Source organism: Marmota monax, unplaced genomic scaffold (genome assembly GCF_021218885.2).
Source record: "Marmota monax isolate L192 unplaced genomic scaffold, Marmota_monax_Labrador192_F-V1.1 WCK01_AAM20220418_F8-fsc00228, whole genome shotgun sequence".
Lineage (NCBI taxonomy): Eukaryota > Metazoa > Chordata > Mammalia > Rodentia > Sciuridae > Marmota > Marmota monax.
In genome coordinates this window covers 447,914-465,632 of record NW_026695240.1, presented here as the reverse complement: position 1 = coordinate 465,632, position 17,719 = coordinate 447,914, and the positions used below count along the sequence as shown (strand labels likewise).

Sequence of the window (17,719 nt, the reverse complement as noted above, 5' to 3'; positions counted from 1 at the left end):
CATCTTAAAAAATAATAAAATAAAAATGGATGCTAGTTGTACTTTTTTTTTTTTTGGTAAATGTCCTTACTCAGATTAAGGAAACCTCCTTTCCTGGTTTGCTGTGGGTTTTTATCATGAATGGTGTGGTGTGTCTCTGTCCAGGTCTTGGTTCCTCCCTTTCTCTCTGTCCTTATTCTTTGTCTCATATTCTCTCTCTCTCTCTCTCTCTCTCTCTCTCTCTCTCTCTCCCCCCCCCCCCCCCCCCCCCCCCCCCCCCCGTCTCCCTCTCCCTCCTCTCCCTCCCTCCTGCTTTCCCTCACCCAAGAGGGTGTGGCCATGGGAAGTTTGAGTTTAGGGGGTGGCACCAATGTCCTGGTTCCGGTCAAGGCCACCTCAGTAAACACAGGACATCCTGTGGGGCCAGGGAAGGAGGTAGAAGCTCCTCATGGATCACCCTCTCAGAGCCAGCCTGAGCAGAGGAGAGCTGCTGCCCTGCCCCGCCACACTGCTGGGCCCCACCCAGTCCAGCTGGGGGGCACTGATGTCTCCCTTGCCCCCACCCTTCCTGTCCACTTTTGCTCCTTGACCCTCTCCACTAAGCTTCAGTCCCAGGAGCCCAGCAGCTTCCACGCCTTCCCCTAGGGTCCCCCCAAGCCCAGTGCATCCACCATGGCCCTTCCTGACCTCCAGCATCAACCCCAGACCCTGGTCAGAGTCCCAGAGGACTATGTCCTGGCCCCCTGGCTAAAGCTCGGAGCCTCTTCCTAGACCCCTCTTCCAGCCAAACCCAGAAACTTAGAGAATCCTGAAAATGTTGTAGGGCCCCTTACCCTTTAGCCCTTGCATATGCTGTTTCCCTTTTCCCAAGAACAGCCTCCCTTTAGGGTGGACACTATTATTGTCGCAGTTTATAGATGAGGACTTGGAGGCCCAGAGAAGTTAAGAGGCAGATTGGCAAAGCTGGGTTAAACCCAGGAGGTCTGGCTTTCAAGCACAGCCTCTTCTCTTTCTCTCATTGATTCAATAGCATCTGTGAGCATCATTTCTGTAGCATGTTTTTCACTGTGCCTGTTTAGCCAGCGACGCACCCTTTCTCCAGTGCCTCTGGGTAAAGTTGCACAGGTTGTGCACTGCACGTTGGTTCCATATTTAAGAGGTGTGTTTCAGGTGCTATGGGTTCACATACTTATTATGACAATTTTCTGGCAGGTGGAGGCCAAGTGCCTTGAGGAAGGGGTGTGTCTTTTGCACAAAAGCACCTCATGGGCTAGATCAGCCCTGATTCCATCCCTTTGGCATCTTGGGTTTATGATGGGCCTGTAGGGCTTGAGGACCTGCTTCTCCTTCCCCAGGTCTGACCCCCTGGATGGCTGCATAGACTCTGGTGTGCCACTCCACCCTCAAGCTCGACCCTAGGAGGCCACACCACCTCAGCCAGCAGATTCCAGGGCCCACACCATTCTGAACTGAGATGCCAGTCCTGGCGCTGCCACTGCTTTTCACAGGGCCTTTGTGTATTCTGGCCATGACACCCCCCAGGCCAGCTCCCTTCTGCAAATACTTCCTTGACACCTAGGAGAGTGCGGTCCACTGTCCTTGGCCACCTTTTCCTCACTCCTTCCCTCCTCTTTCACCTTCCCTTATTCAGCAAAGATTCCTGAGTACCTACTCTGTGCCTGGACCATGCCTCTTTCATAGATGGGCTGGCTAGCGGCATCTATGGGTTTCACAGACTACCCCCAGTTTGGCCCCCAGAGATTTCAAGAAACAAGCCCCAGTATGCTGTAAACAGAGGTCTGGGGTTGGCTGACACCCCCATTCCGCACAGGACACAGAACTCCAAACTGGACACCAGGGGGCGCTGCTGAGCTCAGCCTAGGCCCCCAAGATTTCCATCTGGGACAAAAGCCGGAGTCCAGTTGCCCAGGCGTTGGGGGTCACCAGGGATTGGAGTCAGGACCCCGAAACACGCTCCATCTAGGCACCAGCTCCCTAAGGTCATCTCCACCCGCCGGTCCAGCCCGCCTCCTCCACTTCCAGAAATGGGCACCGCTTCCTCTGCTCCTCCAGGAAGTCGCGCTCTGCCCGCCCCTTCCCGGCCCCGGGGGCCGCCGCAGCTCGCCGCCTCCCCCGGCTCATCCCGCCGCCGCTCCCCGAAGCTTCCGGCCCGCGGGGAGGCACCGGGGTCGGCCCACGTTTTGCTGTCCCCCGGCCGGCGTTTCGGCGACTCAGCCCAGCGGGGGCTCCCGGGTCGCAGTCCAGCCCTCCGCTCCTCCCTGTCCCCCGCCCGCCGCGTCCACGGCGACACTCCCTCCCCCCCGCAGTGCCCGGCACCCGGAGCGCTGCCCTGCCCCCACGGCCGCCAGGAAGGACGCAGCCCGGGTCCCGTGCCAGGCCTGTGAGTGTGCGGCCCCTCCCAGCAGGGCCAGGAATGCGGCTGGACCGCGGGGGCGGCCGCAGACACCCGGCGCGCTCCGGCCAGCCTATCACGCCGGCAGTCAGGCAGGTGGCCCCGGCTTGCCTGGGCCTGGGTTTCTTCTACAAGGAAAGCCAACTGCCTGCCTGCCCCTGAGGGCCCTCCCTTCGGTCCAGCCACCAAGCTTGGGGACTTTATTTTGGAGGCCTCTAAAGTGCCCTGTCCTTTCCCCAAAGAGAGACGTGGAGTGGGTTTTATTTTGAAAAACTGGCGGGCACCTCCCCCTCTTTCACCAGGTTCCTGGAGAACTGTCATTGCTCTCAGAAGCAGCTCTGTCCAGCCTCCAGCTTTGTGTTGTTTTCAATTCTGGGCCACTCTGGGGACCTCCTCCCCCTCTCCCCTCAAGGTACACAAGGAAGGACTAGGTTCATTTTTTAAAAGTGGCCTGGGGCTTCTGCACACACAGGCAAAATGCAAACCAAGTTGAGTATGTTCTGGGGAGTTTGGCCAGTTGCCAAACTAGTTAGCCAGCTTTTGGGCTCAGTTCAGTAGTAAAGTTCATGATGTGAAACCCACCTCCCCCATGATGACCTCCCAGAGCCTTGGTTTTCTCACCTGTAGAATGGGGATCATAATAAGAATCCCCATCTTGTGGGGTTGCTATAGGATTAAGTTAACATGTCAAGTGCTTAGAAGAGACAAAGAAACACAGACTGGAGACTTCCTAGGGCCTGGTTTTAATTTCAAAAAATGAGTTGCTATCTCCTCCTATATTAGGGAAGGAATAGTCCAGACTGTGACCCCACAGGATTCAGTCCAGCATGGGGCCTGACCCAATCACACTCCAGCCACCAGGCCCTGTCATTCCATCACTAGGGGTCAGTCCTCTTCCACCAGCCTCAACAAAAGAGGACACATGTAATGTGCCCAGGACTGGATTCATTCTCTCCAAAGTGGCCCAAGCCCCCCTATCTGTGCTAAGGAGCCAGCTATGTCTTTCCAAGGGGGGTTGGTCCAGCCATCAGGCTCGATTCAGGTGCCAGACAACCATCCCAGTCCTGGGGGTCAACGCCCTGGCCCCGGCTGCCGCTCCAACGCCTGTGTGCCCACCAGCACGTCCATGAGGTAGTCCAGCTCAGCCTCATCCAGCTCTGGAGCCTCCTCTTTGCCTGGCTCATCCTCAGGGCCAGGTTTGAAACCCTCAGAGGCTGGTGCCCAAAGTTCACTGTCATACATGGAGGTGTCAATGTCCTCAAATAGTCCTTCGAGCCCATCGTCCAACAGACAGCCAGTGGCTGGGCCTAGCAGGTCCAAGGCACCCAAACTGGGTGGGGCTCCTCCAACGGGGCGGCCTGGAGGCCCCTCATCTGCTGGTGGTTGTGGAGCCTGGTTAAGGTCCTCAATGTGGCTGAGGTCCTCCAGGAGGCTGGCCACAGAGGCTGAGAGGGCGGCATCAGAGCTGGCCAGCAGGTTATCATCCATGCTGGGGGCCGGGGGTGGGTTGGGCACAGATGGCAGGACAACTGTGGGTGCCATGGATGCTTGGATACGCCGCAGGGTGTTCACCACCAGCACCAGGTGCCGTAGGTCTGGTTCACTCTGTCGCAGGCTGTGGTGAAGTTTGATCACAGAGAGGTCAAAGAGGGAGCTGGAGGCCACAGCTGGGGGTGCCTGTGCCACTGCTGGGTGGCCAGGATCCAGCCACCAGGCGTCCACTGCCAGGGTTTCCTTTTCCTTCTCCTCCTCCTCCTTCTTCTCTTCCTCCTCCTCCTCCTCCTCCTCCTCCTTCCGCTTGCGTTTCAGACCCTTGCTCAGCATTGTCTGCAGGGAGGGAGAAGCCCTTCAGTTATGGCAAGCAGATCTAGAATTTACACCCTGCCCGTGTGATCTTGGGCAAATTATTTAACCTGAGTCTAGACTTTCTAAAAGAACTTTTAAGTTATGGTTAATAATGATGTCTATAAGTTTTAAGGATTAAATGAGATAAACCAAAAGCACTTACAACATTGTCTGTACTGGTAATTACTCATTGATACTCAATAATATTATTTTGTTTGTTTCTTCAGTGGACCATGTGGAATGACCAATATTCAACCTTTTAAGATAATTTTAAAAAGCAGATTTTGACATTTTTTTTTCCTTTTGCGGTGCTGGGGATTAAACCCAGGTCCTTGTGCATATCAACTGAGCTATATCCCTAGCCCCCAAAGCTGGTTTTGTATAGCATATTTACTGAGTGTCTACTATGTGTCAAATAATACACAAATACAGGAAATGCACAGATAGGGATGGGAAGATACTTAAAAGGTCCTGGAGATGATCAGTATAGGCACCTGTAAGGAGCTGACACAATGAAGGAAAATATTCCAAAGAGAGGGAACAAAAGTAAAGAAATACCCACAGGCTGGATAAGCCTGAACTGAAAAAAGACCAGCGTGATTGGTGTCCAGAGTGTGACAAGTAGGAGTCCAAGTGGGGGTGGGGAGCAGGCAGAAGAGGAGTGTGGATTTTGAGTGTGGCAGGGAGTCATTGAGGGGGTTCGAGCAGGGAGGGGAGTGGTGCTGTGAGCTGATTAGGTTTCCAGAAGATGCCCTTTGGGGCTGGGGGACTGTGGGGTGGGCCTGAGACCCATTCAGTGGCTGCTGCACTAGTAGGGACCTGTGATGCTGATGGCTTAAGAAAATTGATCGATTCGATTCAGGGCTTATTCGGGAGACGGGGCTTGCCGCGAAATCCTGCTGGACACCGTGGGTCTGTCACTGAGAGACGTTTGAGGACTAACACTCTTCCCGGAGTGGGGGGCGGCTGGAGTTTTGGACCCCTGGCCCAACCTACTTTGGGGGCCACTAAGACTGCGGGGTCCAGTCCCCGGTACGTTGTCTAGCAAGATCCTAAGGGTGAACCACCGCACTACTCAAAACTGGATCTTTGCCGCCTTTCCCCAAGACCTGCAGTCCGGAACCACAGGAATTCAGCCCCCACCCCGACTCCGCCCCCCGACTCCCGGCGCCCCCTAGCGGCGCCCAGGCCGGCTTTCCCCCGGGGATTCCGGTCCCTCTGACCCTGACTCTTTACACGGCCCCGAGTCCTGTCTACGGTTTCTGCCTGCCACTCGGGGCCGTGCAGGCCGAGACCTCGGCCGGCGCTTCTTCGATTCTGGCCTCCCCTCGTTTCCGGAAGGCAGTGGAGGCGGCTCCTCCTGAAGCGGCGGCGGCGGGGGCGGGTGAGTCACGCAGCCGGAGCCAGGGAGTCGGCGCCTCCGCCCCCTTCTCGGGCTGCGGCGTGATTCACCCAGCCCGGCTGGGGCAGGCGGCACGTATAAGCCGAGAGTCTCGATCCCGGGCATCTCGATCCGGGCAGCCCCGGTACTCATCTGTCTGACCCGGGAATCGAACACACCAAAAGACCGGTCACCGGTACCCCTTCTTTCCCCAGGCCCCTTTATTTACATACCCAGCTCACTCGCTGCCAATCAGAACAAAGAGGTAGCCACCCGCAGCCAATCAGAAAGCCGCGGCAGCAGCATCGCTCGCTCGCTCTCCTTCAGCAACCGGCGCCTGGGTCGGGAGACGCAGCTCTGACTCTGGAGCACGACTCGGGACTCCTGACTACTCTTAGCTACCGCCCACTCGCGTGGCGGCCCCGCCCTTCACCCCAGGGATAGGCCCTGGACGGTGATGGGCGGAGCCGGCATGGGGCAGATTCAAAAGGAGGGGAGGTTGCCTTCAAGGCGCATGCCCGGGTAGCTGCTTCAGGGAAGCGGGTAAAGACCGGTGGCTATTTGCCCTGTGGGACGGTGGCGCATAGGGGCTTTTCGGCCTTTGAAAGTGCAGATTCTTCACATCTACTCATGCACCTGTCAAGCCGAGCAATTGAGGTTCTTACGTACACAGCCTCAGTAGGGGTCTACACTCTAGGCTAGAGTCGCCAAGTTTCACTATTCGCTCCGTGTGTGACCTTGGAAAAATACTTGACCTCTCTGCGCCATACACAGTCTGTTAAATGGGGATTCTCTTGCCTAACTTTTAAGCATTAGCAAAGTTAGGTGGGCGAGGTGGAGCATGCCTGTAATCCCAGCGACTCTGGAAGCTGAGGCCAGAGTGTCACACATTCAAGGCCAGCCTCAGCAACTTGGTGAGGTCCTAGGTAATTTAGTAAGACCTTGTCTCAAAAATAAGAAATAAAAAGGGCTGGGGGTGTAGCGGTTAAGTGCCTCTGGTTCAGTCCCTAGGACCTAAAACAAACAAACAACCCCCCCCAAAAAAAAAAAAAGAAAAAAGAAAAAAAAAACGAATTGGGAAAGTTCAAATAAAATTGTATCTGTGAAGAGCACTATACCAGACTTAGCAAAGGCTGGACAATTGAATTCAGCTGTGGTTAAGAGTACAAAGGTTAAGTGGGAATGGAATATCCCTTGTCACATCTTGGTCTCTGTTCCCTAAGTAGCTATGTGATCTTGGGCAAGTGTTTTAATCCCTTAGAATCTCAGGGTTTCCTCTTTAGAATAAGGGTAACAAAAACGTCTGGGTGTTTTGTTTATTTGTTTTTGTTTTTTGGTACTGGGGGGTTGAACCCAGGGGTGCTTTAAGACTGAGCTACATCCCTAACCCTTTTTATTTTGATACAGAGTCTCTCAGTTGCTGAGGCTGGCCTCCAACTTGGAATTATCTCAGCCTCCCAAGTTGCTGGAATTACAGATGTGTGCCTCTTCACCATCTCATGTTCTCTTGTGATACTGGGAATGAAACCGAGGGCTTCACATATGCTAGGCAAACACTCTACCACTGAGCTATATCCCCAGCCCCCATGTTCTTATTATTTATTTATTTATGTACCAGGGATTGAATCCTGGGGTGCTTAACCAATGATACACATCCCCATTTTGTTTTTAAATTTTTATTTACTTATTGTCTAGGGTGGGGGGTTCCAGGGATTTAACTCAGGAGCCCTTGGCCACTGAGGTACATCCTCAGCCCTATTTTGTATTTTATTTAGAGACAGGGTCTCACTGAGTTGCTTAGCACCTTGCTTTTTTGCTAAGTCTAGCTTTGAACTTGTGATCCTCCTGCCTCAGCCTCCCAAGTTGCTAGGATTACAGGCTTTCACCACTGCACCTGGCTCCATGTTCTTATTCTTAAGAGATGCCTGGTGCAGTTCAGTGGTAGGGCATTTGCCTTGCATGAGCAAGGCCCTAGGTTCAATTCCCCAAAGTGGGGGGGAGGTAGAATTTCAAGATGTCTGCAATTTATTTTTTGTTGTTTTAGCAAAAACAATAACAATCTCCCCAATAAAAACCGAACACACACGTGTATGTATAGATAAAGGCAATTTAGCAAAATGTTAACAACTATTAATCCAGTTGGGAGTCTATTTGTGTGCTCAGAATATTTTTTCCCTTTTCTATGTGTTTGAATTTCATAATAAAAACAGAGTAAAGATGCTAATTTGAACCAGGCTCCTGTTAGGCAAATCCCATAATTCTACCCACAATCCATTTTTATGACCTGGCAAAAATGAGGCTCAGAGAGTCTCCAAGTGGCTTCTTTCAGGCTATACACTGAAGAAGAGCTTACAGAAATCATTTGATTAACATGTACTTTTTGAGCACCTATTATGGATGGATACTGTTGATGACAGGGGTACAGCACTGGATCAGGGGAGGGGATGTAGAGAGGAAAGAAATATGATCCACAAACTGATCCACAAACCTTTCGCATTGAGCCTCTTCTGTGGACCAGACACTGAAGATATGCTAGTGAAATTGTAGATCAAAATTCCTGGTGGGAGGAGATGGACCATAAACTTAAATTACATAGTATTTTAGGAGCTGATAAGCGCTAGGGAAACCCATAGCACGGGGGAGGTCGTAATGAAAGGGAGTGCAACTTTGAGGAGGGGAAAGGGGTTCTCTGAAGGGGTGACATTTGAGCGGAGTCCCTAGGAAATGAGAGAGTTAATCAAACTCTTGGAGAAGGAAAGAGCCCATGCAAAAGCCCTGAGGTGCTGTTGGCGGGGAGGCCAGTGTAACTGGACTGGGAGATGCCGAGGAGGAGGGCACAATCTAGGGACCTCACTCCCAGTGGGATTCCAAGACCCTGGAAGATGAATGAACGAGAGAAATAATTTCTGACTCGAAGAAAACAAAATAGGACGGAATGACAGAGGGGCCTGTGGCCAGGGTGGTCCCCGAGGGAGCCTTCCCGAGGAGGTGACACTGGAGATGGAACCAGAAAGTGGAGAAGGAGCCAGGAATTCAAAGGCTGTGGGGAGGGAGGAAGAGCGGACCGGGGCCTTGGGAAAGGAAACCAGAAGCGAAGCCACCAGGCCCGGCTGGCCGGCCGGGGAGAAGCCACCGCCAGCTGGGGAGGGAGGAAGGGAGGGAGAAGGGTGGTCAGGGGAGCGTCCCGCCCCCAGCCGGCCGCCCCGCCCGGCCTCTGGGGAGGGAGGAGGCGCCAGGCCGGCTCCCGGCCGCGGCCACCTCCCGAGTCCGGGGCGAGCTGGCCAGCCCGGGCGGAGGGGGCAGGTGGGAGGGACCGAGCTCCGTGCCACGCCCCGGGGGCGAGCGACCCAGCCCATCCCCCGGCGCAGGACCGTGCAGGAGGCAGGTTGGGGAACGTGGACTCTGTCCCCAGGGTTCCCTCGGCAGGGCCAGCCTTTCCACTTCTGTGGCCAGTTCCTTGACAGGTGCGACATTAGGGCAGGAGTTGGGCTTCAGTTCGTTCACCTGGAAAGTGGGGGTTCTCCTGATCCTGGCTTCGCCCGGGGTACTAAGAACCTCCCGGATTCCCCTTTCTCTGGGTTCTCTTTAGGGAAGTCAAAAAGAGAGTTCTAAGAAAAAGGTGAGTCAGGTTTCATCCCTCCTCTGCTGAACATCCTCCCTTGGCTTCCTTGTCACTCAGGGTGAAGCTGAAACTCCCACCAGACCCTTCCTGATTTGCCCGCTCACCTCCTGCACCTCTTCTCCTGGTATTCTGGCCCGCGGCTCACTCTGCTCTGGCCCCCTGACCCTGCACACTGACCCTCAGACCTCCTACTCAGGCTCTGACCTCAGGGCCTTTTGCACTGGCTATTTCCTCTACCTGAGCTGTAATCACCTGGCTCACCCCTTACCTCCTCAGGTCTTTACCTAAATGTCACCTTTTCTGTGAAGCCATCACTGGCCATCTCATCTAAATAGCAACACCCTATCACTTCCCCGTCTTCTTCCACAATATTTATCATCACCTGACAGTCTACATTTTAACTTTTTTTTTTTTTTTTATATTGGGGATAAAACCTAGGGCTGCTCAACTCTAAGCCACATCCATGGCTCTTTTTATTTTTTTATTTTGAGACAGGGTCTTACTAAGTTCCTTAGGTCCTTGCTCAGTTGCTGAGGCTGGCTTTGAACTTGGGATCCTCCAGTCTCAGCCTCCCAAGCCCCTGGAATTCCAGGCCTGAGCCACCACGCCCAGCTTTTAGCTTCTTTTTAATGTTTATTTCACTTTCCTGTCATGATCATTCCTGCCAATGGGACTTGTCCATTTTATTCATGTGCCCGGCCCACAGCAGACATGCAACAAATATGAGCCATTATTGAGTCTCTGGGGTGCATCAGGCTCCCCGTATACACATTCTGCACATCTTGCTCTGTAAAGCAGATATTACTGTAGAATGGCATTTGAGGACTAGCAGGGACTAGTGTGGCTAAAGCAAGGAGTAATGTGTGTGAAAGGTGAGTTAAGAGAGGTGGGAGGGAGGGGTGGCTATTCAAGGTCTGGAGGGGTTTTTTCCCCAATGTCAACAAATAATTTTTGGTTACCCACCTGTGCCTGCTATAGTTCTATGTCCTGGGTAGTCGGGGAGGATACAGCTGGGCAAAGCCCAACACTGTCTCTCCTCTCGGTTTCCAATAGAGAGGTGGAGGCTAGAGAGGCTATCATAAATGGGTAATAAATAACTTGGGATTGGGTAGGTAGGTGCTACTGAGAACAGGAGGGTGAGGTGGCACACGCCTGTAGTCCCAGTAACTCAGGAGGCTGAGGTGGGAGGATGGCAAGTTTGAGGATAGCCTCAGCAATTTAGCCAGACCCTGCCTCAAAATAAAAAGGGGCTGGGGACAGGGATTCAGTGGAAGAGTACCCCTGGGCTCAAGCCCCAGTACTGAAAAAGGAAAAGAAAAGAAAAAAAGCAAAAGAAAGTCAAACAGGATGTGTGGTAGTGTGGTGGTACCCCTGGACATGTCACGCTAGGAAGGATAAGCGACGTTTGGGTTGGTGAAGCTGTGGGGAAGTGTCCTCTGGGTAGATTTACTAGTAAGTGCAAAAGGCCCTGGGGTGGAAAATAAGCTTGGGGTCTAAAGAGACCAGCATGATAGAGTTGAGTGGAGAGTGAAAGATGAAAGGGGGAAGTTGTCAGGAGTGAGAGTTAACACAGGCTTCGGTCGAGTAGGGGTTTTATTCTGAGTAGGACAAGAGATAACTGGAGATTTCAGGAACAGGAAGACATGATTCAATTGGCATCCATCTTGGAATGCAGGCCTTATGTGCTTTCTTGAGATCCCCCTAGTCACTTCCTCCCTCTCTCTCTAGATTGACATCTACCTCAGGTAACCTGTCTAATTTTTAACTTAACTACAATGCCCCCCTCAGGGTGAGATATTTGGATGAGCCAGAAACCACAGGCAAAATCCTCATCCTTTCTCTGCCCGCCAATGATATACTTAGGTATGGTTCCTCCTGGCAACTCTAGAATAAAGTCACTTTATTCTTTTTTTTTTTTTTTTTTTTTGGGGGGGGGGTTCCTGAGGATTGAACACAAGGGTACTCTACTACTGAGTTACACCCCTAGTCTTTTTGAGACAGGGTCTTCTACATTGCTTTGGCTATCCTTGAATTTGAAATCCTCCTCCCTCAGCTTCCTGAGTACCTAGGATTATGGGTGTGCACCATAGTGCCTGGGTCAGAAAAGTCCCTAATGCTGAATAAACTCACCTGGGAATGGTCATGCGGGAGTGTATGACATTGCCTTCCCTCTGGCCTCCCTTCTTTCCGCCCCCACTCTGTCCAGGCAGGGTTTGTGACTCCCAAACAAAGTATCTGTTCCTTAACTCAGGCAGGGCTCTGCTTCCTGGCAGTCTCCTAAAAAGATCTGCTTTCAGCCAGGCTTGGTGGTGCACGCCTGTAATCCCAGCAGTTTGGGAGTCTGAGGCAGGAGGATTGCAAGTTCCAAGCCAGCCTCAGCAATGGTGAGGTGCCAAGTAACTCAGTGAGACCCTGTCTCTAAATAAAAAATACAGAGTGGGGCTGGGGATGTGTCTCAGTGGTTGAGTGCCCCTGAATTGAGTGTCCCTGAATTCAATCCCCATACCAAAAAATAAAGCTCTGCTTTCAGGACTGGGAGGGTGTGGATGTCTGTGCGCATGATCTTTCCCTTCTGGGCCTCAACAGCATAGTTTATAACAATGAAAAGTTTGACTTTTTTTTTTCTTTTTTTGTAGTTGTAGATGGATAGCATGCCTTTATTTCTATGTGGTGCTGAGGATAGAACCCAGTGCTTCACATGTGCTGGGCAAACACTGTTTGTCACTGAGCTATAGCCCCAGTCCATTCCACAGGAAGTTTAAATCTATCAAGAAGCATCATAAACTCAATGGCTAAGGGCAAAGCTTTTGCTGGGGATGTAACTCAGCCCAGGGCCCTTCAGGCACTTCACCTGGCATGCCAGAGGCCCTGGGTTCCATCCCAGGTGTGGCAAAACTACCACCAAACAAGAAAGCTCTGGAGGCCAACTCACTTTAAACCCTGTCTCCTTAGTCCTTGGTCTTCCTCAACTGTGACCTTGAATAACAAGTGATTTAGCCTTTGAACTTCACATTTGTTTTTTTGTAGTGCCCAGGGCCTCGCCCATGTTAGGCAAGCACTCTACAGCTGAGCCACTCCCTCAGCCCCTGAATCTGTTTTCTAAGGAAAATGTGATAACAGTACTTACTGCTATATAAGGATGTAGGATTAAAGGACTTAATTCAAATAAAGTGGTTAAAACAGTACCCTCAACAAGCACTCAGTAACTGTTAGGTACAAGGATACTCCTACCTTACCTTTAGCAGGGAAACGTGCAGGTGCCTGGGGAACTTCCCAGGTCCCTCCCATCAGCACCCAATGAAGTTTAGAAACTTAAGGCAACACCACTCCTCTCAAAATACTTTTATTTAAAATAAAAAAAAAAATTAAACAATCAAAAAAAAAAAAAAGCCACCACAAACCCTGCCTTTCTTTTTAAATAACGCGGCATGGAGCAGTTTGGTTTCCACCCTATTGCACGTGGTCCGGCCTGGTTCTGAATCAGGAAGCTGCTGGGGCTGGGGTCCTGCCAAGGAAGTGGGGTTCAGCCTGGGGGAAGGAGACCAGCCCCTCCCACTCCCTCAAGAGGCAGAGCCTGGGTTTCTAGAGCAACCTGGCAGCACACCCCTGCCACTGTTGACAGGCCCCACTTTATCTTCCCTGAGGACCCAGTGGTCACAAGGGGAGTGGGAACTGGAGGAAAGGCAGAAGAAATGTGAGAAGTCAGACTCCCAGAAACAGAGTCTCATTAAGGCATTTGGAACAGATAAATTAATTCAGGAAGACCCACCTTCACAGAAGGCGGGGGTAACCAGAGACACACACATGCAAGTAAGTTTGTGGAACCCTGAAATGGGAGGAAAGGAGACCATAGTCACTATCTGGAGCCCCCATCAAAACACACAAGTTGCATCCAGGGATCCAGCCCACTGAGGCCGCCGTGAGGAAGGGTTCTGTCCCCTTGGTAGTTTTTAGGATCCTAGAATGATTTCCATGATGTGATCTAGTTCATTCCATTCCCAGGACCCTGGGGCACAGAAGAGGTTGTGAGGAGGTTCTGGGGGGGCCAGTGCAGGCTCCTTTTCCACTGCAGATGTGTCAATGTCCAGAAAGAAGTCATCCAGGCCAGAGTCCCCCAGGTACCGGGAGCTCAGAGCTTCTAAGAAGACTGGGTCAGGTTGGGGAAGCACTTCGTTCTGGAGGCCTGGGGGAGCCACTGGATTCTGAGGTGCTTCTGTCTCATCCATGGATGTCTCCAACTCCCTGAGGATAGAGCCGATGGTGGTGGACAGGGAGAAATCTTCTTCGCCCAGGAAGAGGGGCTCGGGGGGCAGGGCAGGTGCTGGAGCCAAGTGAATGGCAGCCTGGAGTTGCTGTAGGGTGTTGTGGATGAGGACATGCCTGCGGAGGCTGGGTGCTCGGGGGCCCAGGCTGCGCTGGACTTTGTCTAGGGAGATGCGTAGCAGAGCTTGTTGGCAGCTCCGAAGGCTTGCTGGACTCCAGTCCCACTTTTCATCCTCCTCCTCCTCTTCCAAATCTGAGTGTTTCCTCTTCAGGCCTCCCACCATGATGCTCTATGAAGAAACGAAGGGCAAGTACAGATACATGGTCATTTGGATCCCACTTTTCCAGGTAGGACTGTGGAATTGGGAGTGACTTTTTTTTTTTTAAATATTTATTTATTTTTTTTATGTGATGCTAGGGATTGAACCTAGTGCCTCACATATGCAAGCCAAGTGCTCAACCACTGAGCTACAACCCTAGCCCCTTGGGAGTGACTTTTAAAATGCACATAGCCAGAATCCTACAAATTTAAGAAAGTGATAAATGCATGTGATTAAGAACATAAGATGGGAGCTGAGCGCAGGCAGGAGTCCAAGTTTCAAGCCAATCTGTGCAACTTAGTGAGACCCTGTCTCAAAAAGTAGAAACAGCTTGGGACTTAGGTCAGTGGTACAGCACCCCTGGGATCAACCTCAGTACCAAAAAAAAAAAAAAAAGAAATAAAACAAGACGTGGACTTTTAAACATAAGCTGGGTTTGAATATCCCTTATTTGCTTGTTGTGTGCTGTAACAATGAATTTACATCCATAAGAATCAATCTCTTTGGGGCTGGGGTTGTAGCTCAGTGGTAAAGTACCTGCCTAGCATGTGTGAAGCACTAGGTTTGATCCTCAGCACCACATAAAATTAAAATAAAGGTATTCTGTTCATCTACAACTAAAAATATATTTTTTAAAAAATCAATCTCCTCATCTGCAGAGTAACTCAAGATCCCAACTCAAGTCCTTCAGAATTTTTTTTTAACCTTTATTTTATTTGTTTTTATGCAGCGCTGAGGATTGAACCCAGTGCCTCACCTGAGTCAGGCAAGCGCTCTACCACTGAGTTATAACCCCAGCCCAGTCCTTCAGAGTTTTAAAACTATTCTCCATAATACTAATTTCTTCAGACACCTCACCCACCCGATAGGTGTGGAGTACAGAGACCTGGATCAGAAGTAGAGAATTCCAGGTCTGAACTCTGCCTTGGACACTGCTCAGTTGTGTGATCTTGGGAAATGATGTGAGGTCACTTCTGTGGGACTCATTTGTAAAATGGAGATTGTGAAAATACTTTCCACCACATAGTCAAGGAGACACCTAATGTGTAATATGTACAAGGCACAACACACAGCAGAAAGTACTTAATGAACAAGAATTAATTTATTCGTTCGAATTAATTCATTTGTTCAATAGTCGGTCTCCCTCCCTTCATCCACCCTATCCCCACCCCTGCATCGTGCAGGGGATGAACCCAAGGCCTGGTGCACACTAGGCAAAGGCTTTATCACTGATTCCCCAACACCAGCTCAATAGTTGTTTTCTTTGTATTGGGCACCAAACCCAGGAGCACTCTACCACTGAGCCACATCCCCTGTCCTTTTTTCCACTTTGAGACAGGGTCTCTCCGAGTTGCCCAGCTGGCCTCGAAATTGCCTTTCTCCTGCTTCAGCCTCCAAGTCGCTGGGATTACAGGCTTGCTCCACCGCGCCCAGTTCAGTAGTTTTATTCGTGCTACCTGGAGAATGTTAGTGCACCTATTTGTCGGTTGTTTTTCTTACAGGGAGGATAGTCTGTCCCTTTTCTCTTTCCTAACTGCCTGGGAGCACTCCAAAGAGCAGGGAAAGGACCTTCCTCATTCCTTCCATCAGCGCCTTCAGCTTCCCCCAAAGCGCACCCCACAGGAAAACTTGCTAGAACTCAAGTAACGCCAAGACCCGCCCCTTAGCGATCCACCCAATGAAACTTTGGTGTCCCACAGGCTCCGCCCCTCCCTGGGTCTATATTCAGCACCCAGGAACGCCCCAATTGGACCCAGGTGCTTCTGGGAAATGTGGACCAATAGCCGCCACGCACAAACAGATCAAGAATTCGCACTACAATCCCCAGAGGGCCCCGCTCGCCAAAGGGACAAAACCACGCCCCTACCGCCCTTAGGGCATGCGCACAGGGGTCCCGGTTGTGGGGGGAAGGGAACCCGGACGTCCAGCTGCCGGGCGCCAGGCGAGCCCCGCCCTCTCTTGCCTCCGGGGCGGCGAGTCTGAGCTCCACGCCCGGAACACCCCTCCCCCACCCAGCTCAACTCTAAAAGTGCTTTTCCGCGGTCCCTAAAACCCCAAAAGGTAAGGGATTCTTCTCCAGACTTCTCTCCGGTCCAGAGACCCAGGAATTCAAAGACGACAGATGCTCTTATATCCACCTCGTTGGGGCGACTGGGATATCAATTTTTAGACCTCCCTAAACTCTCCTAATTTTCCCCTTTGAAAGGTCCCTAGATCTCAGCTCAAACTCTCCGTCCGTCTTCAAGACCCGAACATTGAACTCTCTCCGTGAGCACTTCTTCTCCGCCACAGCGTCTTGGACTCTTTAAGATCCCTTGACTCTAGTTCTCTGGTTTCACCAAATGTTCATGATACCAGCCTTCAATTTCTCACACCTTAACCAGAATACTACGGAGCCCCGAACTCAGCCCATCGGGGAAATCTAAACTGTCTTCGAATCTTTAAGACACCCTGCCCCAAAAGTTCCTTCCCCGGGTTCTCTGGCTTCTCCAATTACTCCATGTCGCAGCTTCAAATTTCCTCCATCTGAAAATCCTGCCTCACCTCCCGCCCTGGATCGCGAACTCAGTCTCTGGGCCTCAAACTCTTCACACCTTATCAGTCACCTTTAATCTGCGCCCTCCACTCCCGCCCAGACCCCACCTCCACTAATCTCTGGAGCACGCCTCTACATCCCCCAACCCAAGGTAAATCCCAAATCAAGTGGCCACTCCTCACCTCGGATGCCAGGTTCGCAATGACCACCTCCAGGAAAGCCTACCGCGTACCGACCCACCAGTGCGGAGTAGAGACCTAGCTCACCTCCCGGGGGCCTCTCCTCCTGGCCTCAAACCACCCAGCTCCGCCCCGGAGCCTAGCCGCGAGCCAAGATTGGCTGGAATCCTGCCCACCGCGGGGCTCCGATTGGCTGGGCGGAGCCACGGTCGGACGCCCGGAGACCCTACCCGCCCAACCCGCCCTACTCCCCTCTCCTCCCAACCCGCCCTACTCCCCTCTCCTCCCAACCCGCCCTTCTCCCCTCTCCTCCCCTCTCTTGCGCCCGCGACCATTTAAAGGATTCCGAGCGGTCATGGGCAGAACTGCATCGCTAGGGTCCAGGACCGAGGGTAGTGGAGAGCAGTCAAAGCCGCTCCCTTCAATTTAGCTACGGTCTTTGTACCAAGATCGTCAGTATTGCTGTCTACGGTCCCTTTATACCAGGCCGGGACCCTGTTGCCGAGTTAGACCGGTAGGCACCCGCCCCCCTCCCTGCTTTTCAGGCGGGCGGGGCTGAGCACTGGCAGAGGCCCCGCCCTGGGTGTTCCTAAGGCTGGCACTGTAGCGGAGGTGGGGGGGGGCGGATGATGTAGCTAAACGCTAGCCAATGGTTTTGCGCGGCCTGTGTTGCCTGGGCGACCACGGCCCCGCCCCCTCGCTGCCTGGGTCCTCCCTCCCTGCCTGACACTGTAAGAAGTTGCAGCCCTTTCTTAATCCCGCACACTTCTCAGCACGGCCTCTGGTGGTCCCCCGTGGAATCCCTCTGGCACTCCATTCTTCGTCTCAGGATGGCCCCTCTGCTGCTGGAAGCTTTTCATGGCTTCCCACAGCCTTGAAAATTCCAGATTCCTTAAGCTTTTGCCTCAAAGCCCTTCACGATCTGGCCTGTGAGCCTCTCCCCCACGCTAGAGACATCACTTTCAGTTTTTCTAAAACTTTCACTTTCAGTTTTTCTAAAATGGCTCCAGTCTTCCCTCAGCACGAATTAAGGGATTTTGTCCGCTTTCTTCGCTGCTTTGTCTTCAGTACCAGCAACATGACAGTTCCATAGCACGCACTCAAAAATGAGAATGGGTGACTGGGGTTGTGGCTTAGTGGTAGAGTGCTTGCCGCGCATGCGTGAGGCACTGGGTTCCATC

At 52.2% G+C, this 17,719-nt stretch overlaps 2 protein-coding genes across 2 annotated transcripts; both read right to left on the bottom strand.

The window, feature by feature from the left end:
• Window positions 1-3,116: 3,116 nt before the first annotated feature.
• On the bottom strand, window positions 3,117-6,001 carry Sertad1 (SERTA domain containing 1). Its single transcript, XM_046440110.2, has 2 exons — window positions 5,852-6,001; window positions 3,117-4,219 (listed from the first exon to the last, which is right to left on the bottom strand). Exon 2 carries the CDS (start codon window positions 4,214-4,216, stop codon window positions 3,464-3,466), a length of 753 nt encoding a protein of 250 aa, XP_046296066.1. The 5' UTR covers window positions 4,217-4,219; window positions 5,852-6,001; the 3' UTR covers window positions 3,117-3,463.
• Window positions 6,002-12,587: 6,586 nt separating this feature from the next.
• Window positions 12,588-16,700, bottom strand: Sertad3 (SERTA domain containing 3). The gene is made up of 2 exons (XM_046440109.2): window positions 16,542-16,700; window positions 12,588-13,793 (listed from the first exon to the last, which is right to left on the bottom strand). The coding sequence occupies exon 2, from the start codon at window positions 13,785-13,787 to the stop codon at window positions 13,191-13,193; it is 597 nt and encodes a 198-aa protein (XP_046296065.1). The 5' UTR covers window positions 13,788-13,793; window positions 16,542-16,700; the 3' UTR covers window positions 12,588-13,190.
• Window positions 16,701-17,719: the final 1,019 nt, after the last annotated feature.

What these genes read in the sequence shown, in the direction of transcription:
- Sertad3 (XM_046440109.2), bottom strand. Translation starts at nt 13,787, where the DNA reads ATGGTGGGAGGCCTGAAGAGGAAACACTCAGATTTGGAAGAGGAGGAG.
- Sertad1 (XM_046440110.2), bottom strand. Translation starts at nt 4,216, where the DNA reads ATGCTGAGCAAGGGTCTGAAACGCAAGCGGAAGGAGGAGGAGGAGGAG.